Source organism: Scyliorhinus canicula, chromosome 6 (assembly GCF_902713615.1).
Source record: "Scyliorhinus canicula chromosome 6, sScyCan1.1, whole genome shotgun sequence".
Taxonomy (NCBI): Eukaryota; Metazoa; Chordata; class Chondrichthyes; order Carcharhiniformes; family Scyliorhinidae; genus Scyliorhinus; species Scyliorhinus canicula.
The window spans coordinates 182967574-182990789 of NC_052151.1; the positions used below are offsets into that span (position 1 = coordinate 182967574).

General features: G+C 45.9%; 1 protein-coding gene across 1 annotated transcript in view; it reads right to left on the minus strand.

The window, feature by feature from the left end:
- psen2 (presenilin 2) overlaps positions 1-23216 on the minus strand; it is a 37788-nt gene that overhangs the window by 9585 nt on the left and 4987 nt on the right. The window contains exons 2-8 of the mRNA XM_038800595.1: positions 18981-19168; positions 17877-18112; positions 14912-15053; positions 6859-6926; positions 6545-6765; positions 5595-5693; positions 1303-1380 (exon numbers count right to left, since the gene is read on the minus strand). Coding sequence (XP_038656523.1) covers positions 1303-1380; positions 5595-5693; positions 6545-6765; positions 6859-6926; positions 14912-15053; positions 17877-18112; positions 18981-19112 — 976 coding nt within the window. The 5' untranslated portion in view covers positions 19113-19168. The remainder of the gene's footprint in view (positions 1-1302; positions 1381-5594; positions 5694-6544; positions 6766-6858; positions 6927-14911; positions 15054-17876; positions 18113-18980; positions 19169-23216) is intronic.

Genomic DNA, 23216 nt, shown 5'->3' on the forward strand with positions numbered 1-23216 from the left:
ACTCTGGTGACTATGAGTGGTCCCGGACTCCTTTTTTCTTTTTCTCCTTTGCTTTTTGTTTCCACCGTGGGAGGGTTTGTTTTATTGGATGCATATATTGACAGGTGGGCCGTTGTGTGGGAGGATGGGATCGTTGTTATTGTTAAGGGGATTGATTTTGTATTGGTTACCGTTTACTATTTGTGGGTGGGGTGTAAATTTTGGAGAAAAATGTGAAAATGGAGAATAAAAACATTTATATAAAAAAAAAGAATATTGTATCTCAGAAGGATATATTGGCCTTGGAGAGGAATCGTGCTGATTCACCAGAATATCAGGTTAAATAACAAAAGGTTGCAAAGTCTAAGCTCATATTTTCCTTAAATTTGTAAGATTACGGTGAACTAATTGAGGTGTTTTAAAGGTGATTAAAAATGTTGTTTGAGTAGAGAGAGAGAAACTATTTCCTCAGGGCAGAATTCAGAACAAGGGGTCATAATAAGGGGCAGCACAGTAGCATCATAGCGCCACGGTCCCAGGTTCGATTTCCTGCTGGGTCACTGTTTGTGCACATTCTCCCCGTGTCTGCGTGGGTTTCCTCCGGGTGCTCCAGTTTCCTCCCACAGCCCAAAGATGTGCAGGTTAGGTGGACTGGCCATGCTAAATTGCCCTTAGTGTCCAAAAAAAAAGGTTCGGAGGCATTATTGATTATGGGGATAGGGTGGAAGTGAGGACTTAAGTGGGTTGCTGCAGACTCGATGGGCCGAATGGCCTTGTTCTGCACTATACAGTGCAGAACAATATATTAATCTATGTATGTTAACCTTAAAATTGGAGCTGGGCCATTCAGGAGCGATGTCAGGAAGCAGTTCTTCATACAAAGGGTGATAGAAATCTGGAACTCTCTCCCCCGACAAATACCTGATGAGGCTGGGAATCCAATTTGAAACAGATTGATTTTTTGGCAAGAGTGTTCAGGGTCAAGGAAAAAGGTGGGTAAATAAAGTGAAGATACAGATCAAACATGATCTAATTGAATGGCATATAAGCTTGATAAGCTGCATAGCCTCCTCCTACTCCAGGACAGTGAGCACCTTCACCACACAGACTACAATGGTTCAAGATGGATCACCACCACTTTCTCAGAAGTATTTAGATAGAGACAGTTATTTCAAGAAGCCAGCACAAGCAGTGTGGGCTGAATGCTTTCCCGACATGCTGTCATGATAACTCATGATTAGTATGTGGTGATTGAGATAATCTTATACAGCAGGAGTCCACCCCACTGGGTTCCAAGTACCTCAACACCAGTCTAACACCAACCTGCATTACAGGTCTTGCTCAGATGTTGCTCAGTGTCCACATCTCGCTTTGCCATCGACACCAACCAAACCATGGTGGCTGCAGAGAAAAAGGAAGCTGGTTACGGCACAGTGTCCACTTGTTCAGGTCAAGGCAAGTTTGACCTGTTCTCACATTTTGGTCATATTCCAGAGCCTACAGGCGGGGTCTGAGATCTGGCGTTCCTGTACAAAGTATCTCAAAAATTTCTGTCATGTAACACCTCACAAGGAGATGAATTACAGAATCAACCCTACAAATACAACTAAGGCCGGTACGTGGCGCAGTGGTTAACACTGGGACTACGGCGTGGAGGACCTGGGTTTGAATCCCAGCCCTGGGTCACTGTCCGTGTGGAGTTTGCATATTCTCCCTGTGTCTGCGTGGGTTTCACCCCCACAAAACACTAAACTCCAAAATCCCAACTCCATCTCTATGTCACTAAACTCCAAAATCCATCCCGATTACACTGAACCCCAAAAATCCAAACTCCATCTCGATTACACTGGACTCCGAAAATCCCAACTCTAGCTCTATTACACTGAACCCCAAAAACCCACTGAACCTCAAAATCCCAACTCCATCTCTATTACACTGAAAACCCACTGAACCTCAAAATCCCAACTCCATCTCTATTACACTGAAAACCCACTGAACCTCAAAATCCCCAACTCCATCTCTATTACACTGAAAACCCACTGAACCTCAAAATCCCAACTCCATCTCTATTACACTGAACCCCAAAAATCCAAACTCCATCTATATAACACTAAACTCTAAATCCCAAATCCATTCCTATTACAATGAACCTCAAAATCTCAATCCCATCTCTATTATACTGAACTCCAACATCCCAACCTCATCTCTATTACACATGTTCAAAATCCCAACTCCCATCGCTATTACACTGAACCCCAAAATTCCAAATCCATCCTTATTACAATTAACCTCAAAAACTCAATTACATCTCTATTACACTGAAATGTAACAACCCCACTTCATCTCTATTACAGTGAAACGCAGCACCCCCACTTCATCTCTATTACGCTGAACCCCAACATCCCATTTCTATTAGACTGAACCCCAACATCCCACCTCTAATACACTGAACCCCAACATCCCATCTCTATTACACTGAACCCCAACATCCCATCTCTAATACACTGAACCCCAACATCCCATCTCTAATACACTGAACCCCAACATCCCATCTCTAATACGCTGAACCCCATCATCCCATCTCTAATACACTGAACCCCAACATCCCATCTCTAATACACTGAACCCCAACATCCCATCTCTAACACACTGAACCCCAACATCCCATCTCTATTAGACTGAACCCCAACATCCCATCTCTATTACACTGAACCCCAACATCCCATCTCTAATACGCTGAACCCCATCATCCCATCTCTAATACACTGAACCCCAACATCCCATCTCTAATACACTGAACCCCAACATCCCATCTCTAACACACTGAACCCCAACATCCCATCTCTATTAGACTGAACCCCAACATCCCATCTTTATTACACTGAACCCCATCATCCCATCTCTAATACACTGAACCCCAACATCCCATCTCTATTAGACTGAACCCCAACATCCCATCTCTATTAGACTGAACCCCAACATCCCATCTCTATTAGACTGAACCCCAACATCCCATCTCTAATACACTGAACCCCAACATCCCATCTCTATTACACTGAACCCCAACATCCCATCTCTAATACACTGAACCCCAACATCCCATCTCTATTAGACTGAACCCCAACATCCCATCTCTAATACACTGAACCCCAACATCCCATCTCTAATACACTGAACCCCAACATCCCATCTCTATTACACTGAACCCCAACATCCCATCTCTAATACACTGAACCCCATCATCCCATCTCTATTACACTGAACCCCAACATCCCATCTCTATTAGACTGAACCCCAACATCCCATCTCTATTACACTGAACCCCAACATCCCATCTCTATTACACTGAACCCCAACATCCCATCTCTAATACACTGAACCCCAACATCCCATCTCTAATACACTGAACCCCAACACCCCATCTCTAATACACTGAACCCCAACATCCCATCTCTAATACACTGAACCCCATCATCCCATCTCTAATACACTGAACCCCAACATCCCATCTCTAATACACTGAACCCCAACATCCCATCTCTAATACACTGAACCCCAACATCCCATCTCTAACACACTGAACCCCAACATCCCATCTCTATTAGACTGAACCCCAACATCCCATCTCTATTACACTGAACCCCAACATCCCATCTCTAATACGCTGAACCCCATCATCCCATCTCTAATACACTGAACCCCAACATCCCATCTCTAATACACTGAACCCCAACATCCCATCTCTAACACACTGAACCCCAACATCCCATCTCTATTAGACTGAACCCCAACATCCCATCTTTATTACACTGAACCCCATCATCCCATCTCTAATACACTGAACCCCAACATCCCATCTCTATTAGACTGAACCCCAACATCCCATCTCTATTAGACTGAACCCCAACATCCCATCTCTATTAGACTGAACCCCAACATCCCATCTCTAATACACTGAACCCCAACATCCCATCTCTATTACACTGAACCCCAACATCCCATCTCTAATACACTGAACCCCAACATCCCATCTCTATTAGACTGAACCCCAACATCCCATCTCTAATACACTGAACCCCAACATCCCATCTCTAATACACTGAACCCCAACATCCCATCTCTATTACACTGAACCCCAACATCCCATCTCTAATACACTGAACCCCATCATCCCATCTCTATTACACTGAACCCCAACATCCCATCTCTATTAGACTGAACCCCAACATCCCATCTCTATTACACTGAACCCCAACATCCCATCTCTATTACACTGAACCCCAACATCCCATCTCTAATACACTGAACCCCAACATCCCATCTCTAATACACTGAACCCCAACACCCCATCTCTAATACACTGAACCCCAACATCCCATCTCTAATACACTGAACCCCATCATCCCATCTCTAATACACTGAACCCCAACATCCCATCTCTAATACACTGAACCCCAACATCCCATCTCTATTACACTGAACCCCAACATCCCATCTCTATTAGACTGAACCCCAACATCCCATCTCTAATACACTGAACCCCAACATCCCATCTCTAATACACTGAACCCCAACATCCCATCTCTATTACACTGAACCCCAACATCCCATCTCTATTAGACTGAACCCCAACATCCCATCTCTATTACACTGAACCCCAACATCCCATCTCTATTAGACTGAACCCCAACATCCCACCTCTAATACTGAACCCCAACATCCCATCTCTAATACACTGAACCCCAACATCCCATCTCTAATACACTGAACCCCAACATCCCATCTCTAATACACTGAACCCCAACATCCCATCTCTAATACACTGAACCCCAACATCCCATCTCTAATACACTGAACCCCAACATCCCATCTCTAATACACTGAACCCCAACATCCCATCTCTATTAGACTGAACCCCAACATCCCATCTCTATTACACTGAACCCCAACATCCCATCTCTATTACACTGAACCCCAACATCCCATCTCTAATACACTGAACCCCAACATCCCATCTCTAATACACTGAACCCCAACATCCCATCTCTAATACACTGAACCCCAACATCCCATCTCTAATACACTGAACCCCAACACCCCATCTCTAATACAGTGAACCCCAACATCCCATCTCTATTAGACTGAACCCCAACATCCCATCTCTATTACACTGAACCCCAACATCCCATCTCTATTACACCGAACCCCCAAATCCTCCCACTCCGTCTCTATTATACTGAACTCCCAAATCCCCCACTCCATCTCTATTACACTGAACCCCCAAATCCCCCCACTCCATCTCTATTACACTGAACCCCCAAATCTCCCCCACCTCATCTCTATTACACTGAACCCCCAAATCCCCCCACTCCGTCTCTATTACACTGAACCCCCAAATCTCCCCCACTCCGTCTCTATTACACTGAACCCCCAAATCTCCCCCACTCCGTCTCTATTACACTGAACACCCAAATCTCCCCCACTCCATCTCTATTACACTGGACCCCAATAGTCTTTGTCATGCTCTCTCCTATTTGAAGATGTTTTCTTCCTTTCCAATCAAATGCGATGTTTGAAAATCAGAGTGTGATATTGAAATTAAAATGTGCACTTACACGAGTATATTAAGGCAGGAAATATTGGTTCATTCCTTTCCTGGGCTGTTTCCACAAGCATCCTCAAGGGACCTTTCGGGCACAGCACTGCTATAAGATCTGCAGAAAAACAGAAAGAATGAAGCATCATAATAAAATTGATCTCATAATAAAATTGATCTCATAATTAAAACTAGCTTATACAATAGTCATCAATATCATGCGCATGTGATCTCTCTTAGAGTTGTTAATGGTGATATTATCTAGTATGCTGCTTTGAGTTCCATGCTCCAGCCATTCAGTGACCAATAAATATTTCAATTTCTGCGGAGTGACCACACGATCAGAGAGTGTTTGCAAAGAAGTATTTTAAAAGTAGTCACTGTTGTAATGTAGGAAATGCAGCAGTTTATTTATGTCAGGCATAAGTGAAGGGATAAACATTGGCCAGGACATCGGAGAGGGTTCCCCACCTCTTATTCCCGAGCCCGATAGTGCTGACGGTGACGTTGCTCAAACATCTCCTCTGAAAGACGGCACCCTCTGACACAACAGCATTACAGACTAACAATTAGAGCAGCGTTCAGCCCAACCAGCCTGTGTTGATACTTAATATAAGTATAAATGTAAGTTTACTAAGCAGCACTCACTCGGCAGTGAACTGGGAGCATCAGTCTGGATTGTACGCCAGGCCTCAGGACCGGCACTTGAACCCAGAAATCCGATTCAGATGTGACAGTGCTACCCACTGAGCCATGGTAAACACCCCAAAATAATATGGTGTTTTCATTGCTGTGGCAACCTCTTCAGGTCCAATAGTTCTAGGCACGTGTTACACTTTGTAATACATGCTCTCTGTCGATCATTTGCTTTTGGTTAAAAAGTCCTGCCCTTAATCAAGTGATAACTTAAAAGGTAAACGCTGTGTGTTTGTCCAACCCGAGTATCTATTTTGCAAGCTTTACACATACCGTAAACAGATATTGCGCCAAGAATGACCCAGGCTGACCATTCAGGGAGGTACTTAATGAAGACCAGGGCCATCAGTGCACTGATCATGATGAGGTAAGCCTGCTGGAGCTGCAAAGGTCCTTTCCAATGAATGCACACCATTCCCACTGCTCCAAAGTTCCAAATGATTAGGATCAGCGTGGGGTAGTCCATAGCCACATTGTACGTCTTAAACACTTCACTAGACAGGAGACAAACGGAGCTGTAATCACAGAAAAGTACAAGGGGCCAAAGCTGGGGTAGAATTGGGAGCAAAAAAAGTGCAAATACATACCCCAGGTAGATGTACGTGAAGAGGAAAAGCAACAGGAGAGAGGAGAGAATCAGCCATCCGTGAATAAACTGGAAAATATGAGCACACCGGTTAGGCAACAGTCTTGGGGCATTTTTTCTATCTGCTTCTGAACCAGGAGAGAATCAGGTGAGGAAAAACCTCACTTTTCTCAACCCTAGCATGAGATCATATTCCAACTGCACCAAGTCCTGTGACAGGTTCATTATATCGGGCACAGAGTAATAATAGATTAGAAAGGTGACCAAAACATCTTTACCTTCCTCCCCCCACCCCACCGGAAGTACTAGTGGGGTGCATTTACTGTTAGAATGTAGGAAATGCAGCAGCCAATTTGCACACAGCAATGTAAAAATGTCTAGATCATCTCTTTTCATGGTGGCTGAGCGATAAATATCTCAGAGGACACTGGGGAAAAAGATCCTTGCTTCCTAGCTTAGGACTTGAACCCATGATCTTCTGACTCTGTTTGTCAATGTACCATTTGTCAATGTACTCTGTTGATTATTCTTCTTTTGTCTACTATGTACGTTCCCTTGGCCGCAGAAAAATACTTTTCACTGTACGTCGGTACATGTGACAATAAATCAAATCAAATCAAATCAAGATGCGAGGGTGACCAATAAAGCCACTTTAGGACATCCTGTAAATGCAAGTTCTTACTTCTTCCTTGCTGTTGCTATGTTGTACTGCATGAATCTGATCTGTCATAACACTTTAATGCGGTTAGTATCTGATGCCATGGTAGTGAAGAGCAGGTTGAATGTGAGTTTTGTTCTCATACAGTGATATAAAAGCCTTGTTTAGAACTTTGCATATAACATATGAATAAGCTCAGTGAGTTAGCACGGAGATACTAAACTTCCCTCGGTGTATTTGCTTTATGACAAAGAAGATCCCCGATTGTTGTGCTACCGACAGAGGGTAAAAAGACACAATTCAATCCTGTCTGAATCGGCACCACAGACAGACCATCTTCCCAATGTCGAGCACTGAGCTGCTTCTGCCATCATTAGCCCTGGAGACAGCAAGTGACTCACGCCCAAGGTAGTTTCACCATTACATCTAATGGTGAGGCTAAAGAACATCAATCACTCACTGGCCACTTTACTGGGAATGGAACGCTCACAAAATACCAAGAATAACTGCAGCGTTTTGTGGAGTTTTGCGGCAACCCCTTTACGTGGCCAACACAATCTCCAACACATAACTGAACACAGCTTCCAATAGCCCATAAAACATGATCTACACACAGCATCAGTTTCACAACATCAGTTTCTCCCAAATGCTTTACAGTTAAGTAAGTAATTTTTGAAGTGCAGTCACTGTTGTAATGTAAGAAACACAACTGTCAGGTTGTGCACCGTAATCTCCCACCATCAGCAATGTGCTAATGGTCAGATAATCTGAATTTTTAATGATGTTAATTGGAGGATAAAAAATTGCCAGGACACAGATTTCTTTATATTCATCTGAGAAGTCCTCAACTTAATGTCTCATTTAAAAGACGGTACCTCTAACAGCACAGCATCCTTCAGAACGGAACTGGGACCATCAGTCCACACAAGTACTAGAGTAAAATATTACAGATGCTGGAAATCTGAAATAAGAACAAAAAATGGGGGAAATATTCGGCGGGTCAGACAGCATCTGTGGAGGGAGAAACAGAGTTAATGTTTCAGGTTGACCCTTCATCATTCTGAAGGGTCAGCGTTGATCTGAAATGTCAACTGTTTCTCTCCACACATTCTGTCTGACCTGCTGAATATTTCCAGGAATTCCTGTTCATGTTATGTGTTTCAAGTGGGACTTGATCCCACTTGAACCTTATAATTCAGAGGAGAGAATGCTGCCCACTGAGCCACAGCATGTATTATCACAGCCCATAATACCACAAGGGTAAAGCGTAGCCCACAAGATCACACATTTTTTTTTAGAAAATATGTTATTGAAGCATTTTTAATTTTCACAGTTTAACACATTAACATTTCTTAAACAATCGCGTGGGCAGACACGCAAAAACATTGTCCCCTGCTGCCCACGTCCTATTCCCTAATTACCCATATCCCTGTCCTTATCTAACACGGCCATGCCTCCTATTTTCCCGAGTTGATCCTCTCACGGCGAACTTGATTTTTCCCAGACTGAGAAACCCTGCCATATTGCTGACCCACGCTCCTGACTTCGGGGGCTCCGAGTCCCTCCATCCCAGTAAAATCCGTCTCCGGGCCACCAGGGAGGAGAAGGCCAGGAATTCACCCCCCCCCCCCCCCCCCCCCCCCCCCCCCCCGATCATCCGATACCCCAAATATTGCCAGTTCTGGACTCAGAGTCACCTTCCCTTCCAGGACTTCTGACACAACGTCCGCAAGTCTCTGCCAGAATCCCCTCAACTTCGGATATGCCCAGAACATATGCACATGGTTAGCCAGGCTACCCCCACACCGCCCACATTTGTCCTCCACCTCGTCAAAGAACCTGCTCATCCGAGCTACCATCATGTGGGCCCCGTGGACCATTTTGAACTGGATCAGGCTAAGTCTGGCACAGGATGAGGATGAATTGACTCTCTTCAAGGCTTTTTCCCACTTTTCCATTTCTAGCTCTCTTCCCACTTCCGCTTCACCTTCCTGATCGGGGTTCCCCCACTCCATTAACTCCTTGTATATTCCGAAATCCTCCCCTCTCCAACACCAGTTTTTGACATCACTTTATCCTTAGTCCCCTCAGGGGGAGGCGAGGAAAGCTTGGAACCTTGGTAAAAAGTCCCGGACTTGAAGGTATAGAAACCCATTCCCACCCGGTAGCTCAAGCTCCTCCTCCTGTGCCTTCAAGGTAGGAGAGCCCGCCTGGATAAATAAATCCCCAAATCTCTCGATCCATGCCTGCTGCCACCTCCTGAAGCCCCCATCCAGCCTCCCCTGGTGATTGTTCCAAATCGGAGACCAGACTGACGGCCCCTCCAATCCCATGTGCTGCCTCTATTGCCCCCACACCCTTAGGGTTGCCACCACCACAAGGCTTGTAGAGTACCGAGCTGGCGAGTAAAGCTTCCATTAGTAAAGCCTCCAAACTCGTACCCTTACAGGCTGCCGCTTCCACCCGCTCCCAGGCCGACCCCTCCCCCACTACCCACTTCCTGACCATCAATATGTTGCCGCCCAGTAATAATTAATAAAACTGGGGAGGGCCAGGCCCCCCTCTTCGTGACCCTGCTCCAGAAGTGCCCTCTTTACTCTCAGGGTTTTCTCTCGCCTACTCAAAACCTGTAATCGCCACATTTATTTTTCTAAAAAAAAAAGCCTTTGGGACAAAAATCGGAGGGCATTGAAAAAAGAAAAGCAGTCTTGGGAGGACTGTCATCTTCACCGTCTGGACCCTCCCCGCTAGCGTCAGCGGGGGCACGTCCCATCTGTGGAAATCCCTTTTCATTTGGTCAACCGCTTTGCCCAGATTTAACTTGTGGAGCTGCCCCCACTCTTTAGCCACTTGAATCCTTAAATATCTAAAACACCCCGCCACCACTTTATAAGGTAACTCACTCAGTCTCCTTTCCTGCCCCATGTCTGGATCACAAACTCACGCTTTTTCCCATATTCAACTTGTAGCCTGAAAATCGGCCAAATTCTCCTAGTACCTCCACGATTTTGGTCATCCCCCCCCCCCCCCCCCCCCCCGGCGGTCTGTAACATAAAGCAGCAAGTCATCCGCATAGAAATAAACCCTGTGCTCCACCGCGCGCGCCCCCCCCTCCCCTCCGCTGTCATCATTATAACATTAAGAAGCCGTCTAATGTTGGACGTCAGGTGCCTGCCCTTCACAAATCCCCTCTGATCCTCACCTATTACCTCCAGGACACAGACCTCTATTATGGTGGCCAAAATCTTTGCCAGTAATTTAGCATCTACATTTAAAAGGGAAATTGGTCTGTACGAACCACAGCTCTCCGGGTCCTTGTCTCGCTTCAGGATGTGATACCATCTCGGAGGATACAAGCAACAGATACATGGGAACTCCACCACCTGGAAGACCCCCATCCTGACTTGGAAATATACTGCGTTCCTTCACTGTCTCTGGGTCAAATTCCTGGAGCTCCCTCCCTAACAGCACTGTAGGTGTTCCTACACCACAGGGACTGCAGCGGTTCAAGAAGTCAGCTCACTACCATAGGACCTAGTGCTATGTAATGAACCAGACTTTATAAAAGATCTTAAAGTAAGGGAACACTTAGGAAGCAGTGATCATAATATGGTTGAGTTCAGTCTGCAGTTTGAAAGAGAGAAGGCAAAATCGGATGTAATGGTGTTACAGTTAAATAAAGGTAATTACGAGGGCATGAGAGAGGAACTGGCGAAGATCGACTGGAAGCAGACTCTAGTGGGGAAGACAGCAGAGCAAAAATGGCAGGAGTTTGTATGCATAATTGAGGACACTGTACAGAGGTTCATCCCCAAGAAAAGAAAGATTATCCGGGGAGGGATTAGACAGCCATGGCTGACAAAGGAGGTCAAGAAATGTATCAAAGAAAAAGAGAGATCCTATAAAGTGCCCAAAAGCACTGGGAAATCAGAAGATTGGGAAGGCTACAAAAACAAACAGAGGTCAACAAAGAGACAAATAAGGAAGGAGAGGATCAAATATGAAGGCAGGCTAGCCAGTAATATAAGAAATGATAGTAAAAGTTTCTTTCAATACATAAGAAACAAACGACAGGCCAAAGTAGACATTGGGCCAATTCAAACTGATTCCGGAAGGCTAGTGATGGGAGACGAGGAAATGGCTGGAGAACTTAATAAGTACTTTGCGTCTGTCTTCACAGTGGAAGACATGAGTAATATCCCAAAAATTATAGAGGGTCAGGGGGCTGAGTTGAGTATGGTTGCCATTACAAAAGAGATGGTGCTAAAAAAGCTAAAAGGTCTTAAAATTGACAAATCTCCTGGCCCCGATGGCCCCTAGAGTTCTGAGGGAGGTGGCTGAAGAAATAGCGGAAGCGTTGGTTGAGATCTTTCAAAAATCACTGGAGTCAGGGAAAGTCCCGAACGATTGGAAGATCGCTGTTGTAACCCCTTTGTTCAAGAAAGGATCAAGACAAAAGATGGAAAATTATAGGCCAATTAGCCTAACCTCGGTTGTTGGTAAAATTCTAGAATCGATCGTTAAGGATGAGATTTCTAAATTCTTGGAAGAGCAGGATCGGATTAGAACAAGTCAACATGGATTTAGTAAGGGGAGGTCGTGCCTGACGAACCTGTTAGAATTCTTTGAGGAGGTGACAAGTAGGTTACACCAGGGAAACACAGTGGATGTGGTCTATCTGGATTTCCAAAAGGCCTTTGATAAGGTGCCACACAGGAGGCTGCTGAGTAAGGTGAGGGCCCATGGTGTTCGAGGTGAGCTACTGGCATGGGTTGAGGATTGGCTGTCTGACAGAAGGCAGAGAGTTGGGATAAAAGGTTCTTTTTCGGAATGGCAGCCGGTGACCAGCGGTGTCCCACAGGGTTCAGTGTTGGGGCCGCAGCTGTTCACCATATATATTAATGATCTGGATGAAGGGACTGGGGGCATTCTAGCGAAGTTTGCCGATGATACAAAGTTAGGTGGTCAGGCAGGTAGTGCTGAGGAAGTGGGGAGGCTGCAGAAGGATCTAGACAGTTTGGGAGAGTGGTGCAGGAAATGGCTGATGCAATTCAACGTGGGAAAATGTGAGGTCTTGCACTTTGGAAAAAAGAATCCAAGCATAGACTACTTTCTAAACGGTGAGAAAATTCATTATGCCAAAGTACAAAGGGATCTGGGAGTGCTAGTCGAGGATTCCCTAAAGGTAAACATGCAGGTTGAATCTGTGATTAAGAAAGCGAATGCAATGTTGTCATTTATCTCAAGAGGGTTGGAATATAAAAGCAGCGATGTGCTACTGAGCCTTTATAAGGCTCTGGTTAGGCCCCATTTGGAGTACTGTGTCCAGTTTTGGGCCCCACATCTCAGGAAGGACATACTGGCACTGGAGCGTGTCCAGCGGAGATTCACACGGATGATCCCTGGAATGGCGGGTCTAACATATGATGAACGGCTGAGGATCCTGGGATTGTATTCATTGGAGTTTAGAAGGTTAAGGGGAGATCTAATAGAAACTTACAAGATAATACATGGCTTAGAAAGGGTGGACGCAAAGAAACGGTTTCCGTTAGGCGAGGAGACGAGGACCCGTGGGCACAGCCTTAGAATTAGAGGGGGTAAATTCAGAACAGAAATGTGGAGACATTTCTTCAGCCAGAGAGTGGTGGGCCTGTGGAATTCATTGCCGCGGAGTGCAGTGGAGGCCGGGACGCTAAATGGCTTCAAGGCAGAGATAGATAAATTCTTGATGTCGCGAGGAATTAAGGGAGAGAATGCTGGTAGGTGGAGTTGAAATGCCCATCAGCCATGATTGAATGGTGGAGTGGACTCGATGGGCCGAATGGCCTTACTTCCACTCCTATGTCTTATGGTCTTACCACCTTCTCAAGGGCAATTAAGGAGGCCAACAAATGCCGGCCAGCCAGTGAGGCCCACATTCCATAAGAAATGAATCTTTTAAAAATTGGAAGAAGGTGAATTTCAATGCAATGGGAAGAAATCTAGCCATGGTAAAATGGAATGCAGGGTGATCTTTAAGGAAGCGATGTTTCAGGTACAGACTAGGTACATCCCAACAAGGGTGAAAGATAAGGGAACTAAAAACAGGCTTCTTGGATGATGAGAGCGATAAGGGAATTAAAACAAAAAAAAGGCGTAGGAAGCATATCAAGTGAAATCTTCAAGAGAGAACCAGGTCAAATACAATAGGTGGGAGGGAAGGTGAAGAGGAAAGTAAGTCTGGCAGGGAGAAAATATGGGAATAGAATGGCAGTTCATTGTCCGGGAACCCCAAATTAATTTACTGACATGTAATGAGTAAATGGATAGTAAGGGTGGGTCCTGTTAGGAACAAGGCGGGTGATATGTGCTTGGGGATATAGGGAAAGGCAAGAATATTTAATGAGTTATTTGTATCGGTGTTTACTAAAAGGTATCTGACAAAATATCGGTAAAAAAGTTGAGATGATGTCAGCAACGGATGGTATGTGTATTTAACTGTGTAACAGCTACATTGTGTTGGAGTTGGGCTGCTGCTGCTACTATTGCTCCTCTTGGCTGACCTGGGCTCTGCCCTTCCTCTCTCTCTGCTTAGTCCTCTTCTGCCTTCTCCCACCCTAGAATGTGCAGGCTTCATTGAGTCTTCCAACTCAAGTTGACACGGCTCAACCTGGCCAAGGAGGTTCTCTGTGAGCTTGTTCTCATTGGGCTGCTAGAGACTCTGGTAGATCTCTTAAACACCTTCTTCTGGACCCCTAAGGGGCCACAAAGCCCCATCTGAGAACCCCTGCCCTATAGAGTTAGAGTCCTATCTCCAACTTCTACCCACAAAACTAGCAAGGTTAGTAAGACTCCACTCTAGGATGCGGACACATTAGATTTTCCCTACACTTTGTTTCTTTTTGTATTCTTTAATAGGATGAGGCCCCTGCTGGCTGGGCCAGCATTTATTGGCCTTGAGAAGGAGCGAGTGAACTGCCTTCTTGGAAACCTGCAGTTCATGTGGTGTAGGCACATCCATAGTGCTATCAAGGAGTTCCAGGATTTTGACCCAGCGACAGTGAAGGAATTGTGATATATTTCCAAGTCAGGGTGGGGAGTGGCTTGGAGGGGAATGTGCAGGTGGTGGTGTTCCCACGCATCTGTTGCCCTTGCAGGTATTAGAGATCGGTTTTCAAGGTGATGTCAAGGGAGCCTTGGTAAGTTGCCGCAGTGCATCTTGTGTACGGTACACACTGCTGCCACTGTGCATCGATCATGGAGGGAGTGAATGTTTAAGGTGGTGGATGGGATCCCAATTTAGCAGCTGTTTTATCCTATTCTCTTAAAATTAGGTTTAATGTAAGTGAATACTACAAACCTATTTCCTCTGGTCAAATGTTTAACTATATAATGAATTCAAATTAAAAATCCCTACCTTGTAACATCGATACTTGTAAAGGAGGACAAGAATTATAGTCATTACGACAATGACACTGATCATTATTAATGTGTTCAGGATGGAGTTGAGGAGACGTTGTCCAATAGAGTCTGTATCCTCGGTAAATGGGGTGTAGATTCTGTGGAGGAGAAAGTGGGAACAGAATAAATGAGAGTTTAATTCAACCCTAACAATTACAACTGGTGTCAGGTTTCCCAAGCAGCAATATCAACAACAATTTGCATTGATATAGCACCTTTAATATGGCAAAACATGTCAAAGCGCTTCAGGGGCGTTCCAAACAAAATATGGCGAACTATACATGAGGTGATATTAAGATAGGTCACTAGAATCATGGTGAAGGGTAGATTTTCAGCAGCATCGTATGAGGGGCAGAGAGATTTAGGGCAGGAAATCCAAAGCTTGGGGTCCAGCCAGCAGTGATAGAACATAGAATTTACAGTGCAGAAGGAGGCCATTCGGCCCATCGTGTCTTCACCAGCCCACCTAAGCCCCTCACCTCCACCCTATCCCCGTAACCCAGTAACCACACCTAACCATTTTGGACACTAAGGGCAATTTATCATGGCCAGTCCACCTAACCTGCACTTTTTTAGACTGTGGGAGGAAACCGGAGCACCCGGAGGAAACCCACGCAGACACGGAGAGAATGTGCAGACTCTGCACAGACAGTGACCCAAGCCGGGAATCGAATCTGGGACCCTGGCGCTGTGAAGCAGCCGTGCTAACCACTGTGCTACCGTGCTGCCCCAACAGTGGGTATACCTGCAGATTTGTGGATGTTTATTTCTGTTAAAAGCTATATACATAAATGTTGCTGTTGTGATAAAGGATCTAAACTAGGAAACCTTTTGATATCTAATAACAACATCAGATTAATCAGCTGACCGTTAATGGGGACTTCTTCTGGGTGACCCATGTAACATTTTCACAGTTACTTCACTGCAGTGTTAATGTAAGCCTACTTGTGACAACAATAAAGATTATTATAGTGAATAATCTCCTTACCCATGGCACTCTTGGGGAGTTTCTTTTACCAAGCACGATGAGTTGCCCATTACAGATTCTGAAACAGGGACTATCTTTTCAGAGTCTTGACATTTTGTGGAACTGAACACTCGCAGAAGATCATCTGGGCTTACTGGATTGCGAGAAACTAAAACTGGTGCTGTTCCTGAGAAGGTTCAGACTGTGAGAACCCCATTCATCTCGGAGGAAAGATTCCATTTGAAACGAGTAGCTTTAAATGCCCTGGGCTCTTTCTTCCAAACTCCATCTGCCCTACCAGGGCCCGAGACCCTGTTCTGGGGTCACCAAGGTGCCAGAAAAAGTCTTCTGATTTTTTTCCACTGTCAAGTTGCAATTCCAACCTTCAACTGAAGCTGGAGAAAGTGGACTAGATTCATGTGCAGACACTAATTATTAATAATTCTTGTAGCTCCCTCTTGTATCAGGCACCTGAAGACAATGACTTATTCGGATAACAGATTTCCAAACCAACAAGGATTACGCTGGCTTGACCCATGCTGGGATCTTCAGAGGAAACTACAGCCTGGGTAACATTTACAAATCTTTATAATAAGCCCTTCACTCATATGGAATCTGTATGATCAGATGGAGGAACTGGGAATTATACAATATCCCTCAATTACTGTTGACAAGAGAAATGGTCTTCCTTTTCTAATAAATTCTTTTTAAAATAAATTTAGAAAACCCAATTTTTTTCCCCCCCAATTTAGCGTGTCCAATCTTTGGGTTGTGGGGGTGAAACTCAGGCAGACACGGGGAGAATGTGCTAACTCCACATGGAAAGTGATCCAGGGCCGGGATTCGAACCCGGGTCCTCAGCGCCGTAGTTTCTAATAAATTCTTAACGATTACTTTGGCTTGCCCCAGTGTCAATAACAAGAACTTGTATTAAACTTGTTTAGACCCACACTTGGAGCACTGTGCTCAGTTCTAGTTTCCATATTATAAAAAAAGGACATAGGGGTACTGCAGAAGATGCAAAAGGGAAAAAACAATCAAGATACCAGAATTGATGGGTTATACATGTCAGGAAGGATTGACATGGATTCTCTAGAAAGGAGAAGACTGAGGTGTGACCTGATGGAGGTCTTCAGGATCATGAGAAGAAGATGTTTCACTTTTGGTGAATCCAAAACTTAGGGTCTAAAATATAAGATAGTTGCTAATAAATCCACTCATCTCACAGCGCTGAGGACCCGGTTCGATCCCGGCCCCGGGTCACTGTCCGTGTGGAGTTTGCACATTCTCCCCGTGTCTGCGTGGGTTTCACCTCCACATCCTAAAGATGTGCAGAGTAGGTGGTTGGCCACACTAAATTGCCCTTAATTGGAAAAAGAAGAATTGGGTACTCTAAATTTAAAAAAAAATCCACCATGGAATTCAGTAGTAATGTCTTGTCAATTACATTATGAAGGTTTGTTAATATTAAAATATTGTCGCGGTCAAGAGAAACGAGGTGTGTATCAATTGCCTTTCAGTACATATACATAGGGGATAGCTGGGACACTGGGTTGAGTGGGAGGAGAGCTATGAGTCTGAACAAGTCAATAAACTGTTAGAATAAAGAAAATCTCTGTCTTGGTGTCAGCTTCCCTATCTGTCTTGCATCCGATTAACATACAGGGGAATTTGTTTACCCAGAGTGGTGATAATTTGGAACTCAGCACCACAGGAATGGTTGAGATGATTCGCAGAAGTGTATTTAGGGAAAGCTAGAGAAACACGTGGGACTGTAAGAATTAAAAGGATACGCTACTAGATTTAAATGAAAAGTGTGTGAAGAGATTTGTGTAGAGCATTAACAGCAGCATGGAGCAGAGTGTGGCCTTTTTCTTGGCTGTAAATTCAACAAACATGTGCAACAGTTGCCAGAGGGACCCTCAAATGAAGAATCACTTTGTGGGACACTTACAGCTGCCCGTCCTTCTCGGTGTAGAAGCTGACTGACTTGATCGTCACCACCACAACCGCCATACACAGTGTGACGGGCACAAAAAGCATGATGACGTGCTTTGCCCCGTACTTGAGGATTAGTTCCTCCTCTTCCTCCTCCTCGCCCTCTCCACCTCCATCTCTGCTTGCAGGCCCTCCCTCTGGACTAACTCTCCCCTCCACAGGATTTGCGGGCTGACGGGCTGCTGATCGGCGCTGTGCAGGCAAAACAATACAAGGCATTATTAACAGCTAAGTTAAACTTATAGCGAAATTTTCCGAGACCACACTTACAGAAGAGTACCCTGCACAGATCTGATTTTCACAGGACAAAAAAAAACTTATTCAGCCACTGAGGTAGCTGCAAAATTAATTATAAAAAAGATACCAGAACTGACAGGTTAGACCCATAAGGAAAGATTGAACAGGCTGGGGCCGTTTCTTCTAGGAAGGAGATGCACGAGGTCACCTGATAGAAGTCTTCAAAATTATCAATGGGTTTGATAAGATGCAGAGAAGATGGGCTGAATGCTCCGCCTTCGGGATGCTCCGTTTTACCGGCAAGCCCGGGGGTTTCCTGACGGAGTGGGGCTGTCCCACAATGGGAAACCCCATTGACCAGCCGACAAAACGGAGCATCCCGACGGCATGCTGCACCAGAAAGTATCTCCATTTGTGGGTAAAACCAATTGAGGGGCCATAAATATACGATAGTTACTAATAAACCTAATAGGGAATTCAGGTTCACCCAGGCAGTGATAAGAATGTGGAACTCACTACCATAGCGAGAGATTGTGGCAAATAACCAAGATCATTTCAGGGGAAGCTAAAAAAATACGTAAGGGAGAAAAGGATATGCCAATAAGGTATGCTATGAAAGGTGGCAGAAGTTACAAGGCAGAGAATAATAGCATGGACTAGTTAGCAATTCTTTGTAATGTGTATAATTCTGTGTATTGTATGTAATTCTAAGAAATGTGTGTAACTCTATGTAAATACACCCGTTCTATTGGATCTTAACTTGCAGAAAGACTGGCATCAGCCCTCGAGTGGGTGGCTCACTTTGACCGGTTGGCGTGCTTACCCGGTTAGCTTGTACGTTGGTGGAGCTAGGCGCCCCATCCATATCCTGGTAGGAGGGTGCTGTAGAGGCATTGGCTGACATCAGAGCCGTCCTCTCAGTGTACAGTTCCTCTTCACTGTCTGATGAAATCATGAACGAGCTTTCAGCGAGCACGAGTGGGTAATCTCACAGATACGAGCTGGGTCTCTCTGAAAAACACCAAGGCAATGTGTGTGAACAACTGGAGAACACTGCAGTCAAATATTACCCCAGCAGTTAGTTTTGCTCCCTGTAGCTCTCCTTTAACCGTGATACAGATTACTCCTCATCATTCTGTGGAAGGACCGGTTTGTAGTATGTAACAATGGCCACCAATGAAACCTGGCCACCGGAAGTCAGTGTCGGTAATAGAACTGCAGAGAGCCAGCATTGTCAATGTAGCCATAGGGTTGCCTGCATCACTAAGATAACTTAACCGTGGTGGTAGCCGGTGTTACTAATATACCCGAAGACGCCAGCATCATTAAGTAACTGAGGCAGCTGGGGTCTCCAGGGTAACCATGGGGAGCTGATGTCACCAATGTAACCAGCGTAACAGCAGTTGGTGACGTCTGGGTGTGTGGGGAGCTGACATTAGTCATGTAACCACAGGAAGCCAGGGTCACTAATGCTCGGAGACGGACGTAGGCAGACTTGTTATTGTAGTGGACGTTCAGGTTAATGTTCAACAGTTCGGCAAGGTTGGAGGCAATATGGCTGATGGTGAACAGTCCCCAGAGATAGGGTGTAGAGAGTGGTGTTGGTACAGATTGTGTGGCTAGGGCCTATAGATGATGGCTCTGATATTCCCAATATTTAGCTGGAGGACGTTATGTTTCATCCATGAATGGTGATAGGAGAAGCACAAACATTTCAGTTTTATACAGGAATTTTAAAAAAGGGACACGACATCAGCAATGAACCTTCACACAAATTACACTCCAAACACCCCAACGTCTCCGAACCAAACCCTGACCATTTTCCAACTATAATAACAAAATAACCCCACCACCCCCACTGACGCTTCACCACTCTTTAAAGAAGTTGATGAACAACGTCCACCTCGGGAAGAACCCCACATCTGCACCTATGATCGCAAACTTTTTCCAGGTGCAGAAACACCACCAAGTCGCTCAGCCACTTTAGGTGGCTCCAAGTCCCACCATGTTAACAGTATCCGCCTTTGGGTTATTAGGGAGGCCAAGGCCAACACGTCGGCCTCTCTCTCCAGCTGCACGCCTGGACCTCCTGAATCTCCAAATATTGCTACCCACGGGCTTGGAACCATCTTCACCACCAGCACCTTCCACATAGCTTCCCAAAACTCCTCCAACTGCGGGCATGCCCATAACATGTGGACATGATTCGCCGGAACCATTGTGTACCGCCCGCATCTATCCTCTACTCCTGGAAAGAACCGACTCACCCTTGACACTGTTAGGTGCGCCCTGTTAAATTTAATTGGATGAGACTCAGTCTCGTACGCGAGGAGGACGCGTTTACCCTCCACAGGGCCTCACTCAATAGCCCGGCCTCACAACCACCCCCCCACTCAGCTCCTCTCCCCATTTCCATTCTATTTCCTCCACCGACGACCACCCTCTCTCCGTCATCTCCCCATATATGGGAGATCCTTTCCTCTCCGATCTCATCCTTTGTCCTGCAGGACCGGGGGCGGTAGCTTCGGAAATGCAATTAATTCTTTCCTAACAAAGTGCCTATTGAAACCCATTCCCCTCGGTAGCTGGAACTCCGCCTCTAGCACACTCAACTCTGCAAACTCCACCTCCCCCCTAAACAAACAGGTCCTTAAAGCACTCTAATCCCTCCCTCTCCCAGGCCTTAAATATGGAATCTTGGCCTGATGGAACAAACCTGTGACTGCCGCTGATCAGTGCCCACAGTAACATCCCCTCCAGCTTAAAATTATGTCGGCATTGATGCCACCACCGGGCTCATGGAGTACCTGGCCGACAAGAACGGAAGAGGTGCCAATGACAGCGCCCTTAAACTAGTTCTTCTGCATGACTTCCTCCATCCATCCCCAACCTCTTCCCCCACCGCCCACTTAGTGACGTTCTCAACATTCGCCGTCCAGTAATGATTGAGCAGGTTCAGCAGCGCCAACCCACAACTTCGCCCGTCCCTCTCCAAAGACCTTTTTCCTGATCCAGCGTACTTTACTCGCCCATATAAACATCAAAATCATCCTATTGACCCTACCGAAAAAAGATTTGGGCATAAAAATCAGGAGATTTTGAAAGACAAACAGAAGCTTCGGCAGCACCGTCATTTTAACTATCTGGACCCTTCTAGCCAATGTCAGCGGCAAAACATCCCACCTCTTAAATCCTTTTTCACCCCCTCCACCAGATTCGCCAAATTCAGCTTGTGCAACTGGGCCCAACTATGCACCATTGGTATCCCCGGGTATTGGAAACTCGCCCCCGACCAGACAAAATGGCCAGTTAGAACATAGAACAGTACAGCACAGAACAGGCCCTTAGGCCCTCGATGTTGTGCCGAGCAATGATCACCCTACTCAAACCCACGTATCCACCCTATATCCGTAACCCAACAACCCCCCCTTAACCTTACTTTTTAGGACACTACGGGCAATTTAGCATGGCCAATCCACCTAATCCGCACATCTTTGGACTGTGGGAGGAAACCGGAGCACCCGGAGGAAACTCACGCACACACGGGGAGGACGTGCAGACTCCGCACAGATAGTGGCCCAGCCGGGAACTGAACCTGGGACCCTGGAGCTGTGACGCATTTATGCTAACCACCATGCTACCTAACGTTCTCCAAACGTTTCCTCCCATCACCAGTGCATTGACCGGGAATTCCTCGATTTTCCCCATGTTGAGTTTATACCCAGAGAACGAGCCAAATTCCCCCAATATCCCCATGGCACTATCAAACCAGGTTTGTAATATACAGTAAAAGGTCCTATGCATTTAGGGAGACCCGGTGATCCATTCCACACACTCCTCCCCCCCCAACAGCTGCTGCCCCTTCATGAACCCAGTTTGGTCCTCACCCCAGCACACAGTCCTCTATACACATAGCTGTTGCCACATCCACATTTAGTAATAATATCGGGCAGTCCGAGCCACATTCCTCTGGATCCTTATCCTTTTTTAAAATGAGCAAAATTGAAGCGAGATAACGTTAGTGACAGGTCACCCCCCCCTACCGACCAACTCATTGGGGCTGGTTTAGAACACTGGGCTAATTCGCTGACTTTTAAAGCAGACCAAGGCAGGCCAGCAGCACGGTTCAATTCCTGTACCAGCCTCCCCGAACAGGCACCGGAATGTGGCGACTAGGGGCCTTTCACAGTAACTTCATTGAAGCCTACTCGTGACAATAAGCGATTTTCATTTCATTTTTCATTTTCATTTCATTATACATCTCTACGAGTAGGTGTCCCAATTCCATGCCAAACTTTTTATAGAACTCTGCCAGGTACCCATCCGGACCGCATCGACCCCACGTACCTCATTACTTCCCTCAGACCATCGGGGCACCCAACCTTTGCACCTTCCCTTCCTCGACCACCAAGAACTCCAGTCTGTCCAAAAATGGCCTCATGCCTTCATTCCCCACCGGTGGCTCCGAACTATACATCCTATGGTAAAAGACCTCAAACATCCCGTTGACTTTCCCCGACTCCGTAACCAAATCTTTCATCGGATCAATCTTCCTCGCCGCCACCTGCTGCCTCAACTGATGGGTGAGCATCCTGCTGGCCTTTTCCCCATGTTCATACATCTGCCCCCTCCCTGATCCGGCGCAACTGCCCCACTGCCTACCCTTAGATACAAGCTCAAACTCCACATGGAGCTTCTTCCTCCCTTTTAGCAACACCTCCTCAGGGGCTGTCACGTACCTCCAATCCGCCTCCAGAATGGCCTCCACTAATCTTTGCCTTTCAAGTTGCTCCACTTTCCCTTTATGCACCCGAATCAAAATAAGCTACCCCCCCCCCCCCCCCACCCCATCGCCCCCAATCACCGTTTCCCACACTATGGAGGTGGAAACTTCATCCATCCTATTTAGTTGCACACAAGTTTGTTTTGCCACTCCTATCCTTTCACAGACCCCCTTATCAGCCAACAACCCTACATCTAACCTCCACTGCAGGTGCTGGGAACCCCTCTTTCCAAGCACAAGTCCACTAGGTGCAGTGCATAATCTGAGACCCCTCCC